Source organism: Ostrinia nubilalis, chromosome 4 (genome assembly GCF_963855985.1).
Source record: "Ostrinia nubilalis chromosome 4, ilOstNubi1.1, whole genome shotgun sequence".
NCBI lineage: Eukaryota > Metazoa > Arthropoda > Insecta > Lepidoptera > Crambidae > Ostrinia > Ostrinia nubilalis.
Window position 1 is genome coordinate 2310539 of NC_087091.1, and position 26548 is coordinate 2337086.

The 26548-nt window shown below is 35.4% G+C and overlaps 1 protein-coding gene across 5 annotated transcripts in view; it reads left to right on the forward strand.

Moving 5' to 3' along the window:
* LOC135088459 (very long chain fatty acid elongase 7-like) overlaps nt 1-25997 on the forward strand; it is an 80488-nt gene extending 54491 nt beyond the window's left edge. For all 5 annotated transcript variants that reach the window (XM_063983275.1, XM_063983276.1, XM_063983273.1 and 2 more), the window contains 6 exons: nt 505-695; nt 9199-9279; nt 15119-15281; nt 15963-16099; nt 22155-22219; nt 24209-25997. In XM_063983275.1, coding sequence (XP_063839345.1) covers nt 505-695; nt 9199-9279; nt 15119-15281; nt 15963-16099; nt 22155-22219; nt 24209-24545 — 974 coding nt within the window. In that variant the 3' untranslated portion in view covers nt 24546-25997. The remainder of the gene's footprint in view (nt 1-504; nt 696-9198; nt 9280-15118; nt 15282-15962; nt 16100-22154; nt 22220-24208) is intronic.
* The last annotated feature ends 551 nt before the right edge of the window (nt 25998-26548 follow it).

Genomic DNA, 26548 nt, shown 5'->3' on the forward strand with positions numbered 1-26548 from the left:
TAAATGCGAAAGTAACTGTCTGTCTTGCTTTCACGCCTTAACCACAAAACCGATTTGGATGAAATTTGGTATAGAGATAGTTTGAGTCCCGGGAAAGGACATAGGATAGTTTTTATCCCAGTTTTTAAACAGGGACGCGCGCGATAAAGTTTTTCTGTGACAGACAAAATACCACGCGGGCGAAGTAGCGGGCGGAAAGCTACTTATTTTATAAATTATTTCTGTCTACAAACTCTTGGTCCATATTCTTGTTCATTTATAAAATTACTAGCGATCCATCCCGACTTCACACAGGTGCTAAGCATACATATGAACCTTCCTCTTGAATCACTGTATCTATTAAAAAAAACACATCAAAATCCGTTGCATAGTTTTAAAGATCTAAGCATACATAGGGACAGACAGCGGAAAGCGACTTTGTTTTATACTACGAGTATGTAGTGATTCACGATAATGAACAAATAAAATGTGTATCCATTTCTCACTAGTAGTTGTTATTTCCAGACCCCCGAGTGCAAGGATGGTTCCTGTTCGACACGCCGCTGCCCACCTTAGCGATGGTGGTGGTCTACCTCGCCTTCGTGATGGTGGCCGGCCCCCTCTACATGGAGACCAGGAAACCTTTCCAGATAAAAAACACGTTGGTAGCGTACAACGCCTTCCAAGTGTTGCTGTCGTCTTACATGTTTTATGAGGTGAGATATTCGTAAGATCGTTATAATCTAAATTATACAGGGTGGAATTTTGTAATGCCACCTTGAGGGTAAGTATTCCTAATACTAGTTCTAATTCTTTTCAAAATTAAGAAATGTTTTCTTTGAGTAAAATTTTCTATCTACAGTATTAGGAGTACTTTCCCTCCAGCTGGCATTACAAAATTCCACCCTGCATAACTCAAAGGTGACTAACTGACTGACTGACATAGTGATCTATCAACGCACAGCCCAAACCACTGGATGGATCGGGATGTTTGGCATGCAGGTAGATGTTATGACGTAGGCATCCGTTGGAAGGATTTTACGAAACTCCACCCCTAAGGGGGTAAAACAAATATATCTATATGACAGATAAAATTTCACGCGAGTGAAGCCGCGGGCGGAAAGCTAGTATCTCATAATTTATTCCACATTTAATGTCATTGCACTTTCAATTCAAGTTTTTGATTTCAAATCGGAAATACCTACATTTCAGGGGGACCTGTACGTATAACATGACGTGTTTCGGTCGGACTCAATCGGTCAAACTTGTATTGTAACCTCTGTTGTTACAAATCTCATGATAGTAAGTTGAAAGTTTGACAGAATTTATTTAATTATCGCATCAAATCATTAAGCGTGAATCCATCTAGACGACATTTAAGATTCTTATCTTAATATTTGAAGATGCCATATTCAGCTCTCTGTAAAATCAATTGTAACAGACTTTACAGACTATTCTTTACCATAACTTTACATACTTTCAATATTTTTTTATGCATAACAAGGCAGGTATTTGACCACAATCGCACCTGATGTTAAGTGGGATGCAGTCTAGGATGGTACATATCTGCCCTGTAAGTGCCTATTCACTCTCGCCATGAAAAGGCCCGGATTATATTTTTCGGGAAAGACAGCAGCAGACAACGAATTCTAGTCCCTAGCTGTTCGCATTATAAAAGAGTCATCGAAACGCTTAGTGCGAGCTGGTATATGTATTTTTATTACGGATTTGAATTGCTTTAACTATTCCCCATTTATAATCTTAATTTCATGCATTACAGCACTTTAGCATTCCTAAGTTTCTCATAACACTAGCACTAAACTCTGATTTTTAATTCGACGGAATTTTGACATTTCAGAAGTGTTGTCAACATTGAAACATTCCCATTATGAATGGAGAGCATTTTCACAAATTAAAAAATAACCCTTTCTTGAATTTAAGGTTTCACTTGAAAAACTAAGGCTTAAAAATGTACTGATCATTTCAAAATGGTTATTTGAATTTTTATTATCATATTTTTGAAGTTACAAAAAAAATTGGGAAATTATTTTTCTATTACTGGACTCCCTGGCCAATAATCCATGGGTTACAAACCTTTTTTATGAAAATACTTTTGTTAATAAAATCTTAGGTTCATAAAATAACCAATTTAACAAGATGCCAATTTTATAATCCAAGTTGATTATGACGACGATAATGATGATTGATGATCAATACATATTTTCGTAAATGATAATATGTTGTTTTACTGTGTTAAAAACACGTTTTTTTCTATTTAAACTCTAAAATGTACATAATAATTAGTGTACATTGAATTGACACAACAAACAATAGTTCATTCTTGTAAGTTGTACTTGATGAAATTTCATTTCATATTATTTATTAATAATTCAAAGCAAAAAAGGCTTATTACATCTGAATTGTCAAAAAATGACAGCTGTCAGAATTCCGTCGAATTAAAAATCGGACTATAGCTCCATAGCCATACACGATTGCATTCAAACTCGTTATTTGGCAACAATCTAAGATTATTCGCCGATGTCAAGGCGCCTCATTAAACAATTAATAAAGCCAGACCCCGTGACGTTGCTTAGCTACTTTAACCTTTAAAATGTATGCAATAAGGTGGAAAAATTTCATAGCTGTAGAGTTTTTCTATGCATATTTAGTGACAGGATGAGTCCAGTTAGTATAAAGCAATGCCGTCAACCGTCATGTACTTTTAAGAATGACTCACTAGCTTAACCCTATAAGGGTTCGGCCAAACCAACGCGATCACAGCGCGATCAGCTGGCGTGCAGCGATGGCGACCAGACCTAAATGCATTGTTCGCCATCGCTGCACGCCGGTTGATCGCGTTGGTTTGGCCGAATCTTAAGTAGTTGTGTTACAGTCAAAACTCATAATCGGTTAAAACCACTTTTGACTGCAAAATCAGTCAAAAGTAGTTTTGTCTGATGTCCTTGGTCAATATCATATAATAACAAGCGCGTTTAAGTCCACCACCACTTCACACATACACTTAGTATGAATTTTGACTGATTGGTAAAATTTTTAGTCAGGCGAAACCGCCTTTAACTGATTTTTTGCACTCAAAAGTCATTTTGACTAACGCCCTTGGTCGCATCAGGGCATCAGTTAAAACCACTTTTGACTGATTTTTGCAGTCAAAAGTGGTTTTGACCGATTATGAGTTTTGACTGTAACAGTTGTAATTCATGTAGTTGTAGGTGCTACTTTGCATTAAATAATCGGATGTGCTGTTGGCTGAATACCTTTCATAAAATATCAAATATAAATATACATTGGTAATAATTTGCTTTCAACTTTGAGGACTGTTAAATTTGAAATATATTGAGTAAATAGAGGTAAATAGAGACCGAAGGTACTTACAGTATTTTTCCAATGACAATCCGAAATGTAAACAAACCAATTCAACTTTCTTCATTCCGTAATAATTTCACTTTCTTCCGAATATCATTCACTTATCGTACTTACATTAAATCGGTTTCCAATTAACACTAGTTAACTTAGAAGTTTTGGATAGGCATTAATTAATGTCAATTTAAACTAGTTTTAAGCGCACGTTACTTTTTATTAATTAGAGTGTAAGGCTGAGTTGGTTAGTTAAATTGGTTAAATTGGTTCCATCTTTGCCCAGAATGGTAGCAAGAAGTGATAGTAGTATGTCCACTTTCCCTGACTAACTTGAAATCCCAGGATAAAGACCTATACTGTATGGTTTAAATTAAACGAAATATGTTTTATGTGCTTCTACAGTGTTGCGATGCAATTAAATGAAGTCAGCAAATAACATAACTCAATAGACTAAGAGCTAGTGAACGCCTGACCTGCGTCATTTTATAGAATGTTGGTGAATCATGAAGTTTGGGTCATCGTGATTTTGGCAGCTATCCTAAAAAAACCGGCCAAGTGCGAGTCGGGCTCGCACACCGAGGGTTCCGCCGTACAAACGTAGCGGTTTACAATTTATGACGTATTAAATCAAATTACTTACTTGATTCCGTTGCGAGTAGTGGCGAATTTCAAAATATGCGGTATGATTATTTTTTATTTATTTATTTTTCCTATATTTGCATTATAGGTAGGTACCTACCTCAGCGTTTTGAATTTTTGCGTTGATTTAGAATTTCTCACAGTTTAGAGGCAATTAGATTTAAGAAGTGTTTGATATGAATTTCAACTTTATTATCTCTACGCGTTCATGTGAAAAAGGGTAGGTAGTAAGTTTATAATTATTAAAAAAATATTTTATGTCATGTAAGCAAAAATAATATTTTAAATTTTATATAACTTCAAATTTATCATTTTCGCAATTTTTCCTTTATCTGTACTATATAACGTTGCTTCGTGCCGAATTTCAAGATTCTGAGTTCACAGGAAGTACCTTGTAGGTTTTGATTCCCTAGCGTGTGACGGAAATTCGTCTAAGGTGTCGGTATAAACTGCTGTATCTTTTGATCGCGTTAACTTAGAAGTTTGATTTTTTTATTTCTTAAAGGGACAATAGATCTAGGTATTTGGTATAAGTTTCAATTTGATACCTTTATTCGGTCGTGAGAAATAAGGTAGTAAGTTTCATTTTATTAAAATATTTTTATTATATTATACACCGTGTTACTTTGCATTCTTGCCATATTCACAGAGATAAAAGTAGGGAACAATACCTATTATTTATGATAAACAAGAGACTCCCATGAAGAAAGTACACTAAGATATTAGTAAATTTGGTTTTTCAGTACAAATTGGAATAAACCAATTTTGTCTCGCACGTTCTACAGGTGCAAGTGGAATAAACCTAGTGGGCGTGGCCTAGTTCTTAATAATCTGTTGATTTATGGCTCTGGGTACCAGCCTTTTTATCCAGTCATAATAATTATTTTAAAATACTCTTCAGTTGATTTCAGATTTCCCTTTCTACTTTACGGGCTTAGGACCGTCAAAAATACGTAATAATTATTAGGGTTTTAATTAATTTATAACATTGTACCCTATTTTTACAAATTAATAAATTAATTATGAAATGAAATCACCTTATTCACAATTAATTATTTATTAAAAAGTTCCTACTTACAAAGTTTACATACTGCGAAGCAAGTGTTCAAAGTGGCCTCCGTTCTGATCATCTGATCAAGGCACAGTCTAGCACTGCGAAGCGTAGGTTTTTCGCTTTAGTTTTCGCAACACAAACGTTTTGTCTCACAGTTTCACTAAAACAATCCTTTCGTGTAACGCGTTTAACACTGTTTATCTCTTCTGCGCATACCAGTCGTTTCAAGTCACTCCAAAAATCCATTGGTGTCAGGTCCGAGGATCGTGGTGGCCAAGCTACTGGACCCCTCGTCCAATCCACTGTTCACCAAACGTATTATTCGCGCACTTGACGTCCTTATTGTGGGGGAGCACCATCCTGCTGGTAGTAGAGCATTTGGTGTAACGCTAAGGGTACGTCATCAAGCATTTCGTCTAAGACGTCTTGCAGACACTCCAAGCACCATTTTGATTAAATTATTCGTTGTTTGAAAACGCTTCAGACATTTTTGTATTATTTAAAACGTGATTTGTGAATTTCTCAGTTTTTTACAAGTGTCAAAAAAGACATTTTAAAGACAATAGATTGCAATAGATATTTAAAAATACAATAAAAAGTAAAAAAGTCTCCATCGCCATCGCCAACAAGTGATGTGCATGCGTTACGATAATTAGTGGTGTGTTTAACAGATTGTCGATAAAATAAAATAATCAAGATTAAAAAAAAAATTTTTCGGGCATTATTTTTTTACGGATTTGTGTTCAGTATCAGTAATATAGTAACCTCTGTAAATATGGCAAGAATGCAAAGTAACACCCTGTATAACTAAAAAAATGTAATTTTCGCAATTTTTCCTATATTTGCATTATATGACAATGCTTTATGCCAAATTTCAAGATTCTGAATTTACGGGAAGTATCCTGTAGGTTTTGATTCCTTTGCGAGTGTCGAAAATTTGTTGAAAATATCGACATAATCGGCTGTATCTTTTGATTGGCTTGGCTTAGAAGTTTGATATTTTCACAGCTTAAAGGGACAATAGACCTGAGTACTTCATGTGAATTTCAGCTTGATACGTTCACGCGTTCTTGAGATAAAGGGTCTTGACAGAAGGACGGACGGACAACAAAGTGATCCTATAAGGGTTCCGTTTTTTCCTTTTGAGGTACGGAACCCTAAAAACTGTCTGGCAAGGAGTTGGAACTGTCAAAACTGTCTGGCTGATGAGGAAACTACTTCTAAATTATTGCCTTAATATTTTATATAAAAATCAGCTTTTATGGTATAACGTAAGCCTAACTTTTACGGTGGCTTTTTCTGTATATTCAATAGACTGTAATTGAGAATGTTACTAGGTATGCAAAATCACTTGAAACCTATGTTACAGTTAAGCTTTTACATTTACAAATACATTAGTTTTTATTTCATTCAAAAATACCCAGTAGTTATGATTTTATAGGCATTCAAAGTTCGCTTAAATATTGAGTCCCGCCGACGGTCACGTGACCCCGCGTGACGTACATTCACAGTGTCCGCTCAATAGAAAACGGATATAAACATACTTAAATACATTTTTTTTTGTAAATACAAACTTATTATACATATTAACAGCCAGACCCATCACAGAAATTAAAATTGAACCAAACCCAAACTTGATGCGATTGTGTCGTTTTATTGCGAATTACCTTCCAGCTCCATCATTAGACCCTGATTACTATATAGAATTAAAGTACTCATCAATACAAAACGAACGAGCCCAAACTCGATGGATTTAAGTCGTTTTATTATAGAGTTCCTATGGCCACCTTCCAGCGCCATCATCAGATCAGCTCCATGTCATCATAATATTGCATGGTCATTCAAATCACATGTGTTTGCGAAATTTCAGCTTAATCGGTTGCCTGGAAGTGGGTCTTAATTCAGCTTGCAAGATTCCACCCATACAAATATGAGCCAGTCACTGTAATATGACGTCACGCGCATAAAATGGCGGGCTGGCCGCCGCCCGCACTTTTAAAATTAAATATCTTGGAAACTAATTGACGTATCGAAATAATTCTTTCACGTGTATTTTTTATTTTTAACAGAGAATACAGAAAGCTAAAAAACAAAATTAGTGAACATTCTTCATTCTACTTACGTTATACCATAAAATCTGATTTTTATGTATAATATTTGGACAATGATTAGAAGTTGTTTCCACATCAGCCAGACAGTTTTGACAGTTCCAACTCCTTGCCAGACAGTTTTTTTAGGATAGCTGCCAAAGCCACGATGACCTAAACTTCATGATTCACCAACATTCTATCCTATATTGGGAGCATACGCTGACAAACTTTCAGCTTTTATAAAATGACGTAGGTCTGGCGTTCACCAGCTCTTAGTCTACAATGCAAACTACAGTTTAAAGGTTCATTCATAAATCAGTTGGGCGGGACTGCTTAATTTGTAGTGATTTAAGATATTATCTTGAAACAATACATTATGACCGCATAAATTGTGTCGGTACAACTTTTATAATTTTAATTATAGTTTTTAAATGTTGTGCATTGAAAATAAAGAGGATCCATCTAGTAGACTATCATAAAGTCAAATAAACATGCCACCAAGATTGCAGTTCAAAGTCAAAGTTCAAAATCATGTTCAATATAGGTAGGTAATTGCATTTTTTTTGTAAAGCAAAATTTTTTTGCAAAAATTATAATTTCATGGAAGTTGTTCAATCAACAATATGTTTCGACCCTTATGCCAGTTGCAGACTAAGAGCCAATCTACTTTATTTTACTAGGACGTGTAAAAGTGCATTTTAAAAGCCTGCTTGTATAAATAAACTAGCTGACCCGGCGAACTTTGTTCCGCCTTAATGGCAATAAATAAGCAGATTTTTTTTTATTTCGAACGGGATAAAAAGTATCCTATGTCCTTCTCCTGGCTCTAAACTACCTCCCTGACAATTTTCAGCTAAATCGGTTCAGCCGTTCTTGAGTTATAAGTGGAGTAACTAACACGACTTTCTTTTATATATGTTACGGCTAAAGATAGTTGTGAACATAAACTTAAGATTAGCCGGCTAAACTTAAGTTTATCTTCGAGAAGCAGCTAAAGTTCGATAGCATGTTAGTTTGCGTCGTGATATTCCATCTTTAGCCGGCTAATGTGCACATTACCCAAAACGAAACGGCTAAAAATGTATTCGATGGGCGCGCCAGGCCGGCGGAGGGCTTGAGGGGGCGGTGCTGGGGAGACAACGCGCGCGCAGTTTTATTTTGTTATTTTAAATACCTACAGAAGATTTAATTGTAATGACCAAATGGTTCCTTATTATTTTATTTTAATGATTAGGTAGATATTGTTTTAAGTGATTAATATTTTGTTATTGTAATAATTGTAATTTTGAATACCTACATAGGTACATAAAAGTATGTGTAATGAAAGTGATTATTTTTTAACACGTTCCGCCGCGGTAACGGCACATACAGTAAAGGTGGAATTCATTCATATTATGGCAGTACGGGTCTCGCCGTTTTCACGAAAATCAATCTAAAAATCACTACGGCAACAACCGTCGATTTTACATTAGAGTTTCATAGAGAGCAGACTTGTTGTTGCAAAATATTGTGAACAACAGTACGGGTATAGGTGTATGAAACATTAATATGAAGATTGTTAGTGTCATAGTGGACTGGAGTACAGCGTCGGAACGTGTTAATAAAGTTTTCGTGTCAAAATAGTAAACATTATTACATTGTTTCCTTTTCCATTTCCTTCTACATTTTTAGCCAAGGGCCTGCGGTTACACTTAAGTTTAGCCGGCTAAAGATAGAAGAAACTAACATTAACACCTCGTCGAAGATAAACTTAAGTTTAGCCGGCTAATCTTAAGTTTATGTTCACACCTATCTTTAGCCGTAACATATATATAGATAAGCTTTATGAGTTTTTTAGCTCGCATAACTGACGTAGTTTCCCATAGTGTTTGCATAGGTTGCGATCTGCACAAAACTATGGAAACCTGCGTCAGCTCTTAGTTTGAAACAAGCATTTTAGTACGAGTATAAGCTAAGACAGATTTTCACACATCACTGAGTGAGTCTGTTATGTACCTACTTAAGAAAACAAACTTAAGTAAACAACAGCTTCTTAACTGACTCTTGTATTGTCCACAGCACCTAATGTCAGGATGGTGGGGCGACTACAGCATCTCCTGTCAGCCAGTTGACTACAGTGAAAGTGACCAAGCGCGGCGGGTAAGTTGACAGCTGTCACATTGACACTTAAAATTTTCCTTCATATTCTCTTTTCTGGCGATTCTATACATGTACCTTTTTGCTAATGTCATGCTCATTTCACTAATATTTTTTCAAAGAGATTTGATCTTGCAATTTTTGTTGTCCATTGTAGTTCAATACACAATCGACCAGGCTAGATATACTTAGTCAGTCTAGGTTACAAAAAAGAAAGTCTTTTTCTATAGCGTCTGTTGTAACAACTAAGGTCATGACCCGGGTGTCTGACTCTATGTCCCGCCATACTATTAAAACAGTGATTGAACTATCGCAAATAATCTCAACGTTAGTTCTATTTGCAATCAAAGATAGTTATTGACATCACTAGGAGCATATTCAATTCAATTTATACAGTCGAGAGCACGTCAAACTTATCTATCACTAGTGACCCGCCCCGGCTTCGCACGGGTGCTAAGTGTACATATAAACCTTCCACTTGAATTACTCTTTCTATTAATAAAAACCGCATCAAAAACCATTGCGTAGTTTTAAAGATCTAAGCATATAGGAACAGACAGCGGAAAGCGACTTTGTTTTATACTAAGTATATAGTGATAGAGATTTGGCAAAATGGTCCTTAATACAATCACATTAAGAAGCTATACTTTTTAGCTTGCTATGCTGCTGATGCTGTCTGTACTAATTATGCGCGAACACGACACAGGAATGCTATACCACTTTCGCCCTTTTCTACATAAGGTAAAATGTCACATAAAACTATGTGTATCATTAGCATTTTTCTCAAATCTCTAGCTTGTTTGCTTATGCAAATAACCCATAGAATGTAATCTTAATGACATCCATTTTCATTCTCATGATTGACCACTTGGACACTTTACACACCCTTGCACATTCCCTTTCATTTTCTACCTCAACCGGACTGATAAAAACATTAAGTACACAGCCGTCTCGTACGAAAAGACCGTAAATTACAACGTGAAAATAATGTAAATTGTATGCTTGCAAAAAGTCAGAGAAACAGATTTATTTATAACTTAACCTGTACTTAATATAAAGTACCTTAATGTATAATGTCTTCATTCAGCATGGAATTTATTTGATTCAATGGAACGAATAAAACGTTCCTATAGTTCCAATTGCCTATTTGCTATTGTTAGTTTAAGATAATATCAACGACGAATACCAGCATCATGTTTTGCTATTATGTATTGAATGCTTAGAAAGCGAGTATAGCCATAGTCTTGGAGATAACTATCAAAGATGATGTTACACAGACATTACATAACAAAATAAGAGTACGAGTATTTTACCTAATAACCACAAAATTGCTGACTTTCACGTGCACTGTAAGTGACTTGTGGTTAAATTGTTATGAATGTTTTAACTCATTAAAACGGAATTCTTTAACTTTAATTGAGGGATTCGCGCATTGATTTACATTATTATTTGTAACGGTAGTCTTGGGTTAAGTAACTAATTCGTTTTTACATGATATAGAATGGGTTTTATGTTACTGTTGCACAATATAATATATATTTTTATGTAGTTTATTTAGAAAAATAATAACAATATTGTTAAAAGTTTTTTTTTATATTACAGCGTGTATTCGAATATAAAGACTTTTTTGAATAAACATTTTTAAGAACATTTGCCCTAAAATAATTAGGTGTATTAGGTAGCCTTACAGTATTTTTCAGGTTTATTCAAAGAACAATAAAGATGGAAATATTTTACCAATTTTTTATGTTTTTTTGCCTTACACACCTGTCGCATCTGTACTATCCATACTCTATGGCCAAGTTCAGAACGGCACAGCCTCCACGGCACACTTCAACCACTTTCCAACGTGTGGTGACAGTTCCGTTGTCTCATGGCACAACGTCCTAGATACAACATTTTGTTTGTCTTTCGAAAAAGTCAAGGGTTTTACATATTAGATATGAACGTATCGGTAGAGCTGTGATAAATGTTTTATTAAAAAAAGCATTGCTAATTTTTAAACCTATGAAAAGAAAATAGGGATTGATGGTAAAAACGGGCATTATGCAAAATAATGTATTTTGCGATGAAATGGTGTATTTGTTACATAATAAAACTCTGTAATTCCTTTTTAAAGGACAAGTTCATCTCCTGGATGGCGCTGAAAAACTTCCAAACAATTTACAAACGCTAATATAATATAATAATTATAAAAATATTTTTTACACGTGTATACTAAACGTCCACGAAATATCTGCCGTTCTTTGAATACTTTCGTTATTGTTTTGGGTCCGTGGCCGAGTCCCCCAGTATTCGACGCACCCGTGGTCGACGCCCCCGGTCAGTGAAATTTGATTTGAAGCAATTTTTAATTAAATGTACAGTCAGGCACAAAAATGTTTATAAACGAACTAGTTGTGCCCGCGTCGTCCCTATCTATAAACCCACGAAGTTTGTCTACCCTTCCGCCAAACACTCTGTATAATAACAATTAAATAACCAGTCTTTAAAATAACTCTACTCTCTCTACATTTAACTAACTACAAATAAAAGTTGAAATTATAAAAGTTTTATTAAGTATTTATAACCAAAAATTTAATACAACATTTTAATTTTTGTAATAATAACAAAATTATTATATTTTTCATTACTTTTCGTTGACTGTACTTAGTGCAAAAGCCGAAAAAAAATGATATTAATAATTAATTTAAATCGAGGGCGTCGACCAAGGGTGCGTCGAACATAGGGGGACTCGGCCAAGGACCCATTGTTTTCAACGTGATTTAAAGATAAAACCGCTTTTATAGTTAAATACCTACTTAAAAGCTTTTCGAAGATCTGTCTCTTGTTGTTTGGGATCTATGGATTGATTTGATAATATTCCACAAGAATAAATAATAAGCTGAAAAATTATCGTGTACATTTATTCGTGTGGGGTAAGGTTAGTGTCTAACATAGTGGCATACTACTCCAAAAATTTAGGGTAGGTACTGGTAAATCTTTAAATGGAGATGCTTGTTTATAACACCATACAGAGATCTATAATGATATCGAGACATAAAGAATATTATTCCCAATAAATATACTTGTATTTAGACAATACAGTCCCAGTCAAGTTCAAAACGGAACCGAGCTTGCCCATAACTTTCGAACTTGAAGAGAAAATAAATGACATTCGACGACATCGACAAAAAGGCGGGGTCGCATATTTTCGTTTTCGTTCTGACAAAGTAGGCTTTTGTATGTTTAGTTAGATTGATAGCAGCTTAAAAGGCTGCAGATCAAAGACAGAAGCTTTATAATGAATTCAGTTGTGTGCAATTAACATAGAATTTTCTTGGTTTCGGAATAAGATATTGAAAAAGAATGAAAGAAAAAGTATTTATTCAGTATCATTACACTACACTTAACTTATTACAATAAATGTACTTAAACAATGATACCTACTGAAAAGGTGTCCAATCAACATGGTATCGTAACATCTTGTTGGGCATGTAATTACTGAAGTAAAGGATACTTAAATCAATTAACATCTTAAAATCTTAATGTTAAATAAAGTATGTCTGATTGTCGTTAAAAATAATAGCACACATCTGCCTGATGCAAATGATACTTACATTTTAATTGCGTCGAAAGTTAAAAGATTTAACTGCCTATGTCTTCACTTTTGGACACAGCAGGTATGAGGTTAAACGCTGTTACACACATAATACAAGATTGTACCGCGGCTATACTTATCGGAACTTGTAATTTCACTCGTTGACGTTTAAGGAAAATGTTTAAACTCATCGGTTGAGCAACGACGTTGGGATGATTTAATATGCAGTATTGGATTATGATGAAAGTTACAAGCGTAAAACCCACTGAAAGATATGCACTTACTCAGTTCTTTATCCTTTTTTGGATTTAGTTGAAAATACTGTGATAATATTTTTATTAAGCCTTTGATTCTCACAACATCTTGGAATGCAAACTCGGAAAACCCCTTACTTTAACAAAGAAATTCCCAACCAAACAATGCTTGTATGGAGTCGAATCAATAAACTCAATATAGAGTTACGTATCCTTATCTTTCCATTTCACATTCATTTGTCATCGACGCACTAAACACGGCACCCCAAGTCCCAACCAGAAAACTGTAATGAGACTATTTTAACGCAATCAATCAACGGAACACCTAAAACGTAAACTGCTTACCATCTCTCTATACTCTTGACATCATCCCGACCGCATCAATACACTTGACAGTTTCACTTTCAATCTGACGTAAGCATGACCCACACTTTCACTCAGTCGCTCGGGCAAGTTCATTGAACATACAACCATGTCAAGAGCTCACCTTTACCTACTGAGCGGGTTGATTAAAGTTGCCTAATGTTTGAGTGTTAAAAAACATTTTTGTGAATCGCGTAGGTTAATAAGCACACGGTCAACATGGTTATAAAGCTCACATGGGTATTTAGATTTATCTTGACTCTTGACGCTTGGAATGTGTGTGTGACGACCATGAATTTGGGAACATAATAAGTATCACATAAAAAATAAATGAGTCAGAAATTAGTCTGATACCTTGGTTCAGCAACTGCAGCCTTAGCTAAATGTCATTTACTTAACGATTGAAGATTTCGATTGAAAATGAATACAAAATAACAAAATAACTGATCATCATGATGATGACTCTACTTTGCTATTAATTTTTCAACTGTCTTTCCCAATGTATTAACTGGATACTATTAAAAATACTACAAACGCTTATTTTCTAAATAAATCTTTAGCTACAGTTATAATATAAAGCTGTAGCTTAGGTAACAAATAACAACTATAATTTGCATGGTGTCGTTATATCTATTGCAAACAAAATAGTGAAAAGCGTGCTGAAAACCTTGGTGTGACTACTTTCAGTAACAACTAAATACATAAAAGCACGTGTTTACACTTGTGTCTTATTAGTTATGATGAAGTTGTGATATACTCGTATTGGCAAACCTTTTTTAAATGTCAATAAGGAAATAACAACTTTCTCTCGATCGATACAAAAGCTTTGCGAATTTAGATAACTACATCCTCATTCTTCATGGGAATCTTTTGCTATTGGCGCTGAACTTAAAATAAGAAAGTTGGTAGAAAGAGAAATAAATAACAATCAAGAAGTTTTTAATTTAAGGCTGCATTTTATTAATCAGCTGAATACGCAACGATTTAATGATGAATTTTCAAAATCTATCCATTGATCGAACCGAATCAAATAGTCAGTCAGTCTTATGTTTATTAAGTGAATGTTCTTAGACTCTAAACTCTCTTTTTTATTACTAAAGCTTTATTATTGGTTATTGGCATAATATAATGTTCATGTTTAATGATATTTTTACGCCTGATTCGTGTTATAGAAATTCACTTATGAAATGCTCTTTCAAAACATCATGACTGTGTTTACTGCGACAACAAATATTTCATATTGTTTGTCTTGATCATCATTTGTCACCTTCAGGAGCACGACCCTCTCGATTTTACCTTAGGCAAATGGAAGATTTAGCCTACACTTCCCACGCCATCCAAACAGGTTAGGGCTATAGATCAGATAGATCACAGAAACTAAAGGGATGTGACAAGGGGGTGTGGCCGGTGTCGCAGCAATATGCCCAAAAACAGAACACATTTCTCGTGAATGCAATGATGACAGCAGCGACGTTGAGTGCTGATACCGCAGTGGATAATGAGCACATAATATTTTGATTACATTGTGTGCGTGAATGTCTAATGCGACACTGAGTTTTGAACTCAGCGCATTAGTTGGCATCTCTCTCTATCCCTATGGGGCTTGCTCATCATTGAATTAATTCTCTCATTATTTCCCCACCAGATGCTGCACTTATGCTGGGTGTACTACTTCTCTAAGTTGTCGGAGTTCGCTGACACCGTGTTCTTCGTCCTCCGCAAGAAGAAGAGCCAGATCACCTGGCTGCATCTGTACCACCACTCGCTGACGCCTTTTGAGGCGTGGCTGCTGGTCAAGTTCATTGCTGGTAAGGAAACATAGTAGAATATCTTGAGAGGAGACTAAGCGAAGAATCTGCTTACATTGGGCTTCTTCAACGCACTAGCATGAGGAGTGTAAACCAAATCCTCCATCTATCTCTAGTGTACCACCCCCACTCTTCCAGTGGATGTCATAAGAGGCAACTAAAGGAGAAATTTATAATATGAATATCAGGCATCCCCAACACATCTGACCAGAATTGTTTGACCAATCAATGAGTAAGTATTTTAAAGGTAGTTCATTCTTCGTCCCTCCTATTCATCCAAGCATCATAAGTGATGAAAAAGAAAGAAGTCAATTGTTCAGTATGACTACTCTTCTACATCAGATCTTCTTGCGGAGTATCTTCTGAATACCAAATTCTAAATACGTCATTCAATGATGTTATAAATATCACCTTCAGCACTAGTTCAAGATTCAATTCTCTTTTTGTCCGTATTCACAAACATTAATATGAGGACTCACAGGACGCGTGGATGCACAGGGTGACACACGAACCAATAACAGAGCTCTTTTCAACGCTGAGCGATCGATTGATGCTTCCGTTAAGCAAGCATCGTTTGTGAACACGGGCGTTAGGCATTGCAATTAATTTTTACTCCCTTATTCTTTTATACAATCATCATTCTTATTATAGGTGGCTAATGTCTTTATTTCGTTTTTCAAGGCGGTCACGGAACCTTCTCCAATATAGTCAACAACCTGGTGCACATCATCATGTACGCCTACTACATGCTGGCGGCGATGGGGCCTCAGTACCAGAAGTACCTCTGGTGGAAGAAGCACCTCACCACCCTCCAACTAGTAAGTGTTTTTAACCCCTAAGCTAAGCTAAATATGCTGGAGTTACGAGTGGGTTCACCACAATAGTCCTTTATGCCTAGGATGCGCGCCGCGATAAGCTTTTAACGCGCCATTTTATCGATTTACGCGATAAGCCCATACGTTTGTCGTCATAAATCATTGATAAGATTTTATCACGGTGCGCATCTTAGCCCATCTGATGGGGTTCGAAGAAGCATTCCTCGGATCTCAAGTCGGCCAGTCCGATACTTTCATGGTTTGGCTATTGGCATGTCTTTGTTACGTTGAAAGCAAATATGCGTAATTTAGTGCACATTTTTTGAACCAAATGTTCAAGTAGAGTTCCTATTTATTTTCAGGGTTCATAAGGCCTTAAGTATTTTTTTATGGAGCTAGATAGGTATGTCGCGTAAAATGCACAAACGCAAAGCAAATTACGCTCGTTTAGTGTCAACCTAAAAGAAAGAAAGACATATTTAGTTGGCTTGCGCTTGGTTTATTTATGTTGTACCTATATAAAAGCTCACTCAAGGCTACCGAAGTGACATGGTCATTTAACCAAGCTTCATAAATAAAGATAAAAAACAAATACTAAGACGCCTTACAATATTTTTCTTGTGAAAAATTTTATCAGTCCTGAGATTTATCAATAACACAATATTTGCTATGACACTAAAGGAAAGAACATGGAACTAAATATAGTAAAGCAAGCACTTTAAAAGGGAAGTTTGTAAAATGACAAATATGTAGTATACTCGAGTCACTTAAAGATTTTGCTTACAAATACTTAAAAATATATTGAAACTAGCTGACCCGGCGAACTTTGTTCCGCCTTAATGGCAATAAATAACGGGATAAAAAGTATCCTATGTCCTTCTCCTGGCTCTAATCTACCTCCCTGACAATTTTCAGCTAAATCGGTTCAGCCGTTCTTGAGTTATAAGTGGTGTAACTAACACGACTTTCTTTTATATATATATAAGTAAACAAAAGCCTCCCCAACCCGTCTGGCCAGCGTGGGGAGTGCAGGCCAAATCCTTCATTTGCCTCTGGTAAATTAGAGAGGGTCGTGCTCCTGCAGTGGAAACTAAATGACCTGATGATAGATATTTCTGATTAATTTCGTTGCGGGTCCAATGACAGTTTAACTTTCCCCCGGTACAAACTTGACCTTCATTGGTTGGGTTTTTGTGGCGGTCAAGCTGTAGATCCTGCTACACAGGAGTTGCAGTGCTGGGAACGAGAGGTGGGAATAGTCCCGTTGATGATAGATATTTCATGAAGTATTTTTTAAACTTTTATGGACTGAAGCTTTTTCAACCAGATTGTCAATAAATAATTTTGAAGTTATTATTTTTCAGTATAAAGATATAGCCTAAATAAGAAATCGTGTAAACCTTGAAATAACGTAATTAACCTGATATCCATCGACTTTTAGAATGGAAGTAATAAAGTAACATAGATAATACTAAAAGTAATTATACATACTTAGATAATTATACACATGTATAAAAATTATCGTAATCTGTTTTACACGATTACGATATACTCGTAGTAAAACGTCGATGTACAGTAGAATACTAGTATCGTTGTTTATTTTCAAATTATACTAGACACTTCATAATTACCTACCGTGCAAAAAAGTTAGAAAGTAATAAACTAGATTTTTAATTAGATACCAATTAATATTAAACGTTGGCACTCACTAAAGTACTAATTTTAGGTCAGATAACGTATTTAATGTTTACATTAAGCAGTAAGTAGTAATAAAGTATCGCGTCTCTACTAAAGCTATTTATACACGAGACTTAAAGAGCCCGCTAAAACTTTACACCTTAAATTACCAATAAAACTGTGTATTAGGAGAGCGAGGGACTAGTTCTAAGAATTTCTAGGTTTTTAAAATGAAAAGTAATAAAATATTGGATGAAGAAAAGAATACTATTCACATAATAAATAAAAATTAAGTCTTAAATCGCTGTCTAAACAATGCGACATAGTTCCCAAAATACTGGTTGCATGTCCACGCTGTATGGCCAAATTACTTCGCCCAGCAGTGAACGTCATTTGACTGAAACGAACGAATAATAATAATAATAAATAATAAATACACTTTATTGCACACCAAAGATAAGAACAGAAAGAAAAGGCTAATTGACTAAGGCTGAGTTGCACCACCAAATAACCGGTGATTTTTGTATGGTATTTGACATATTTTTGACGTTTGTTACAGTCAAAGTAAGATGGTGCAACCCAGCCTAAGAAATGCATCAGCTCTACCATCGTAAGCGGACAGCCTTAAGCCACAGACTAAGTGCTGAATCCATTGCCTCCACGCTCTGATTAATTGTTACTTAAATAATTACCGGCAGAGACAAAATCTCTAAGCTGTTCCATGAAGCTGATTGGCAAGATAGTAACGAATTACGACTGAGATACTAAAATTACTGTCGGTAAATTAAAATATAGTAAAATGGAAAACATGACTATTATATTTATGAGTATAGGTTGTTAAATATCCGTTTAGGTTTCTAAGACATCGTACAGGTGAATACCTTGGACACTGAGCTGTCTTTAACACTAAAGCGAAGCAATGTTAAAATCAAACGACTCTGAAACGTCAAGTGGCAAAAATCTAAAGTAATAATCCAGCACCGCACTTAAACCGCACTCGTGGTGCACAAGAAAGGCTGCAGTGCGGGAGGAATGGCGACGGATTATGAGGCTTGCCACCGGACCGGGTATGACGGTTCGGTGGCAAGTGACCTCGACCACTCTGGCAAGAGTGTAGCGACGAAAAAGAAGAAAAATAATCCAGCATTTATCATCCATCCTGTAAATGTCATACCTAATTATGTGGGACATTTCAGTGTTGTGCAACATGGCAAAAATTGGAACTGATAACCTAGTAACGACCTATCAATTTCATACTGGAACTTCGATGATAACCAACTTTATAGCACTGAGACGGTTTGAACTCGGTTTGAAATGACTTTTATCATCTTAGGTACTATCTTAATCTACGAAAGACCACTGACTGTCTCTCTCATCACGAAATCTCAGAAACTACGAGACCTAGTAGTCTCAAATTTAGCATGGGGGTTTATTTTAGAACATAGGTGCTCATTATGACGAGATTTTTCAAATTTGACCCCTAAGGAAGCAAAAAGGGGTTCACGCTTACGAAGTCGCGGGCAGCCGCTAGTAACTTATATTTATTATAAAGCAGTATTATTTGGTACAGACTATATTTAAACATTTTATTCGATTGCGGCTAAAATTTGGCATTTATGAGCGTAAATGTAGCGTCTAACCTATCAAACTATGTACGAGTAATTCGTATCCTCCCGATCAGTACTTTGTCTACAAGTGGTATTTAAATCTAAGTGCATGAAACGGAACGTGGCGGGGAAAGGATATGCCGTTCCGCTGCTGATGTCGAAACAAGGCAGGACTTGTTTAATTACTGCTGAGTATTACGATTACCATTGAACTAGTTAGCTGATCCCTCTGTAGTTCTGTAGTATAGTAGAGGAAACTCAAATGAGTGAAGGCTTTTAGTTGTTTGTTTAGATGTTTGTTTATCCTTTACATTACATTCTTGGTACTATGTCATACGCTTTTTTTTTAACGTGCAAGTAATGCGTTTGTGTTTTACAATCAATAATACAATCTTGCTTGATATTAAATGATGATCTAAGATGCGACATGCTTTCTCGGACAATACCTAGGTAATTCACTTGAGTCTTAAAAACACCCAGGTTATAGGAATTTATATTAACATTCGAGATCAATTTATAATAACATCATATAAATCAAAACATGCATACGAAAAATCATACTTTTCCTTTTGGAAAAATGCCCACATTCGGTGTTTGCAACCGATCTATCATTTAAACAATAATTATGGACTTTGTAATAAAAAAACACATTGATAAAGAAAATGATATAACAACTGTTTTTAAACCTAACAGGCACGTCGCTTACTTTTAGGCATGAGTTAAAAACGGTATAGACAGTCGCAAAAATCTTGGAAATGAACATTTCCTCTGCGTCAGCCTCTGGCCGCATATCCTACGCTTGCGCAAGCGCCGATCCGTTCTAGGCGCGGCGCAATGTCCATAGGCTGCCCACACACAACATATCAAATTTTCAAAAAACCAAATAGATCGGATCTTTCGGATATCGGAGTTTTAAATAACTTTTTTGTTGGATTTGAGTGTTTTTAACTCTATTGCGCCAGAAGGAGGGTTATATTTTTGATATTATCAAGTTCTAACATTACACAACTAAAACATTTTAGAACTACTGGATAGAACTACAGACAAATAGGTGCGAGCAATTTCAAAATGCATGCATGCATGCATTTGCTCAAGTCTTTTCCCAGGGCTCCAACCGCATAGGTTTTGGTTTTTCTCTAGGACACCTAGTCACCTAGAGTCCCTAGATGTATATCCATAAAAATAAGTCTAGTCGCAATTGAAACTATAGGTTTTTATTCATTTTAGGGCTGATTTTTCAATCGTCGGATAACTTTTAACTGAAGAATAAGTTTGGCACATTGACAGTTTTAATATGGGAAATATGTCAAAATGACAGGTTCATTGTTCCGATAAAAGATATCTGACGAATCTGACGATTGAAAAATCAGCCCTGAAATATTGTGTGTTGAAAATAGTGTGTTCTGTGCATGTACGGGCAGCCGTCAATCCAGCGCGCATGCGTCAGAGGCGCAGTTACGCACTCCTCGAATGCATTGACCGCTCGCCTTTTCAACTTTTACAGCCCAGTCAAACTAGAAACATACTGGTATATGACAACTAAGTGTGCCTAAGTAGGTACCACACGAGTCTGTTCAAACGACCATATCAGTCAAAACGCACTTTGTGGCATTTTCAGCGTAGGAATGTACGCCAGTCCAACAAAAAGTATATCATTATTTGTTTTACATGGATGGATAGAAAAATTATCCTAATATTTTAATCTATGTAAAAGAAACTGGAAGTTAAAATAGTGAGACACGGATCTCAACGCGACATTTTTTATTGACGCTTGACGTTTCGGCCGCTATGCTACAGCCGTTAGAAGCCGTTAGGTTAGAAGTTCGTAATTATGTATCCTTGGAAACTTTAAACGTGAATGGTTTTAAATAATGTTCTACATTACATAAATTTAGGCCACGTAAAAAGTGTTCCATAAAACTTTTTCTACAAATGTCAGGAATTATTACATATTGAAGGGCAAACAGTTTCTCTATAAAACTTTCTCTAGCCATTCTGCTGGGCATTGCAAAAAACGATTAATGTTTGCCATGGCTGCGAAAATATACATTTAGAAAGTAAATTTGAATGTTCACAATACGTCGGCTGCTGCCTAACCACGATTTTGAGACAGAATAAAAAATAATGAGCAAACCCGTTGCTATGTATCACATATTATTATATTATGTATTATATATAATATGTATTATAAAGTGTGAGTCACGTTAAAGTGTACATATGAAAGTAGATGAAACTAGAACTATTTTTATCGACAAAAAAGAGGTCAAAAATTTTTGAGATTTTTTTAAAATCTTTTATAGAATTTTTTTTCTTCGAATTACTTATTGTAAAGAAAACGTAATAACTTTTAAACTAAGCGGTATATCCTGATAAAATAAAAACAGCAATAATGCTAAATAACAGGCAATACTAAAAAAATACATAAAATACACAAACCTCTTTTTTGTCGATAAAAATAGGTCTAGTTTCATCTATTTTCATATGTACACTTTAACGTGACTCACACTGTATATTACACGTGAAATTGAAAAACATTTTATGGATACGGTAGTCTCCAAATAAATTGATTTCGAAAATTTTAAAATTATAATACTTTAAGGCGGTCTCCTTTTTACATTGCTATGCGTGATATTGTTCAAAGAATTGATAGATTTTGGTACAAATTGAAAATACTGGAACGCATTTTTATCTTAAACTCTTTTCAGGCAATCAATGAAGTTAGATCAAGCTGAAGCATTCAGTTTATTAATGTTATTACTTTTCTTTCTTTTCAGGTCCAATTCTTCATGGTACTCTTCCACTCTATTAGTGCCCTCGTCTACGACTGTGGATACCCAAAGTAAGTATCAATTCTGTTTTAGAACTAGCTAGTCCTTTCTATAATATTACGTTTCTTACGCATAAGCTGAAACAGCATACCACAGGGCACAACTATGAGACCAGTTTTCTTTAGAGTCAAAATTTCTTAAGTTATTAATTGATCAGTAAAATCGTCGCCCACTAGTATCATTGTAAACAAAACTATTAGTTGTGTAGTTGTGTCATTTAACAAAAAGTTACTGTAGTAAAATAAGTCATCGAACTTGACGCTTTAGAAACACCAACAGATGTCGTTACTATTTGCGAAAAGTAAAAAAAATGGTAACAATAAGACCCAATAGTTACAAAAGCTCCAGATTGCAATCGTTGCAGCTAACTATGCAACGAATCGCGCGCAGTCAAGGTGAACGCTGATATCGTTGCGATCGTTGATAACGAAATTGGTTGTCCTCTAAAGGGCCTTATTGTTGCAATAGAAAAAATCTAAACATAAAATAGGATGAGAACATTTAATTTTATTAATTCTGTGTCTGTATTAGCCCTGATGCATGACATGAATGAAATATAAATCATAGACTTGACTTTTATTGGACCGAGGAAAAAGCAACCACCTTCCTAGTCTAAAATCAGCTGGACTGTCGTCGAACCTTAGGTCTAGCACTTAAGTCAGCCTGAGTTATGGGAGCGACACGGGAGTGTCTTTTTGAGACGCCAAACGTCAGCGAGACTTCAGTGGGTCTAGACAAAGTGCAAATTATAATCGCAAACCAGTCCAAAAGTGGTCGAAAAGCCCCTTTTTTGTATGGAGTTTTGACGGATTCGATTTTCGATTCGATCAAAAAGTGCGTTTTGTCTAAGGGGGCAGTGGGTCTAGACAAAGTGCAAATTATAATCGCAAACCAGTCGAAAAGTGGTCGAAAAGCCCCTTTTTTGTATGGAGTTTTGACGGATTCGATTTTCGATTCGATCAAAAAGTGCGTTTTGTCTAGGGGGGCAGGTATACTTCAGATTTGTATACTCTGTCACGACATAACAATTATGTCAATGTCACCATACTACAGGCACTGACTGAGGCGTTTAGTTACCTATAATACGAAGACATTCACTGACTTGAGTTAAGCGTTAGACCTTTAGTAGTGTCTAAATTTAATGATATAATACCAAAGTAAATATCTACAAATGAGTAGGTCATCTTCATAGAAACGCACCGACCGCGGTTTGTATGTGAGCGCGCCAATATACGTATGCGGCGCGCACGCACACACTGGCAAAATTCGGCGCACCTCACCGCTAATCACCGCTAAATTTTGTTAGTGTGTGCGTGCGCGCCGCATACGTGTTGGCGCGCTCACATACAAACCGCGCCCGTGCGTTCCTATGAAGATAACCTACTCATTTGTATTTACTCTGATAATACTAGGAGGTGTTAATTAAAAAATAACAACAGCGATAACTTACATACCTTCCAATTTAACGGAAGTGATTTTTAAATTATTAAAATTAATAATGAAAACGCCCACAAAGTATTAATTATCAATTCCGAATTGATTAGTTAGCATAAGCAACCAGTTCATCTCGTTAGTAGTAGTAGTGAAAGTATAGGTATGCCATTCGACGACTTAAAAATCTTGTAGGCCATATATTATTTATGAACAAGTGCCGCAGGCTCTTTAGAGAATCTTTTAGTTCATAATAAGCATACTTTTATACCAAAAAAAGGTAACTATGTAAAGCAATAAGAACTAAATTGAAAAGTTTGAGATGAACGTGTGCTAGTTTATTACTATGTAGCGTAGGGAATACTCGTCTTTATTATTTGCTGGTATCGTTGGAAACTATTGGGCGATTGTCAAAATCGCAAAGGTACATTTTGTTTAACTCTCTGTTGTTTTACAAAACTACACAATTTCTCAACATTTTTAAATTTAGTAATTTTTTTACCATTATCATTATTTTATAATGGTCTTTTCGCATCATTCTAATTCGACGTCAATTTCTCTTTTTACAGATTTATCGCCTCGGGTCTAATCCTGCACTCGTCGATATTCATCGTGCTCTTCACCAACTTCTACATCCAAGCCTACAAAAAAGACCGACAGCAAAAGAAGCCCGTCAACGTTGACAATAACAACACCATCCCCAATGGCCACAGCAAAATGAACGGTCATACAAACGGTGAAGCCAATGGCCATATAAAAGCCAATCTTTGTGAACAAGAAACAGCCAAAAGCAACGCGAACGGCTTTGCGTTAACAAATGGATATACAAAAGCCAGTGAAACGAACGGCTATGCCAATGGCTACACGAACGGAGTTAGCCACACAGTTAAAGATAAGGTGCAATAGCATTAAATATAAATATATTATCCCCAGCCGCTTGAAGAGAGTTGAACTTAATACAGCTTTAATTCCATAATCGACAATTTCAGTCAACCTAGAAAATAATAAAGAACTAAATAACGATCATTTACATTCCAAATACCCAATGTTCAACTCTTCTCAAGCGCTATGTACAGTATACAGTTGTACAGTATACAGCCAGTAGATATAAGCGTCTATTCCACTACGAGCTATGTTCAGATACTTAACCCTAATGTAAATAGTCCAGGAATGTATTTGGCATTCGAATCCCTTTACTCATCCTACAAATTTTGTAATGAACCTACAAGCTGAAGAGGTCAGAATATTTTCTTCGCTGGAAAATTAGATTTTGGCTTCCACGATAGGTACACAATAACTGTTAAACTATTTTTGAAGTAGTCTAACAGATTAGGTGGACCTTACTTTAATAAAACTGATAATGTTAGACCTTATCTTTTCGAAAATTATTTGAAAAATGTTATACGAAATTTTAATTTACGAATACTGGTACAGACAACAGCATATCAAGCGAAACACGGTGGCACCTTATGCACTTGTAATACAAGAGATTTTGTAACAAATATGAATATTTTAAAAGAACTTGAAAAAATCAAAATACCTGAGGTGAAATTTAAAATTTAGTTTAAGATGCGATGCGATGATCCTACGCTAGAAATTTTAATAACAACGTCATAGCGATATGCTGTCTTCAATGTAGGAAAAAAGAAGAATAGGGTCTTAATTTAGTCTTGTAGGTACATTTCATGTGAATTGTATTCTTTTTACATTCTCTTTAGTTATCAGTTATTAGCCGTTCAATGACAACTACCTCATAACCACACCCCTCCTTTATTTTTAAGTTTGTCTTCTCCGTCCATCGAGCTTTATTTAGGTAGGTAATTGTAAATACGTAATGTTTAAATTATTTTGTTCTTATGGGTGACTGAGTGTACTTTCTTGTTGGTTTACAAATTAATAGTCACAAATGATGATTGTAACATTGCCTAAAGAGCCTACTTAATTCTGTTTGTGATATTAATTTTATCCTTATTTATTTTCTTCTTTCAAAACTCGGTTCAGGTTTTACAGCCTAACCATTTTGTTTGAATATACTTCGTATTTTTTCATCTTCTTCATCGGTGAATAGTTGAAATCCATAATCTAATCGCTTCGCTCTTATAGCTCCTGGTGGAAAACGAGATTTTTGTTGAATCTCGTATAAATGAAATGCCAATGTTTTATTATACCAGTCAATTTTAGGAAAAATTGTATTTTGTATAAATAGGCTTTGTATACACATTATTATTAAGTTGTAAATAGTGTTTAAGGATATGTTACAATGAAATTTATGTACCCTTTTATACGGATTTTAATTTTTAATGAAATAAAATATTCGACTTTAATTGGATTTTTGTCAATTATTAAAAATTATTTTTATTTGAGTTGTTTTGATTTTTCTATGAAAGAAAATGTTCAGTTTGTTCAAAATATGACAATCATATTTTTTTCTAGTTATTTTTAAAATCACTACTACAACAAAAACCTAAAACTTGAATACCAAATCAATTAATATGATCCATAATAATTAGGTAGAGCTCAAATACAGTAATTCGCAAATTCAATCTGCATTGACAGGTTTGATAGCATTGAATAAATTACGTCATTACGTCTTACTTTCATATAATAATTTCACTGCATGACCCCAGTAACACCTAGTCATCATGAGCGCGAACTTTCTTCTTCAAATAAGCAATCACTGAGAGCTTTTCCTTTTATGAAGCTTTAGTCAACAGCGACATCTTTCCAAGACGCTTGAAACTAACTTCTCCCACGCTTGCTTTTGTAACTGACTTGTCAATGGGCGTCCGCCATCTTGAAATCGAGGGTTACAAGTAGGTGTCGTTAGTAACCGCTTTAGTACACCATCATCCATTACGTTGATGGTTTTGTTCATTATTTATCTGACAGGAGTGTACTCGAAATGGTTT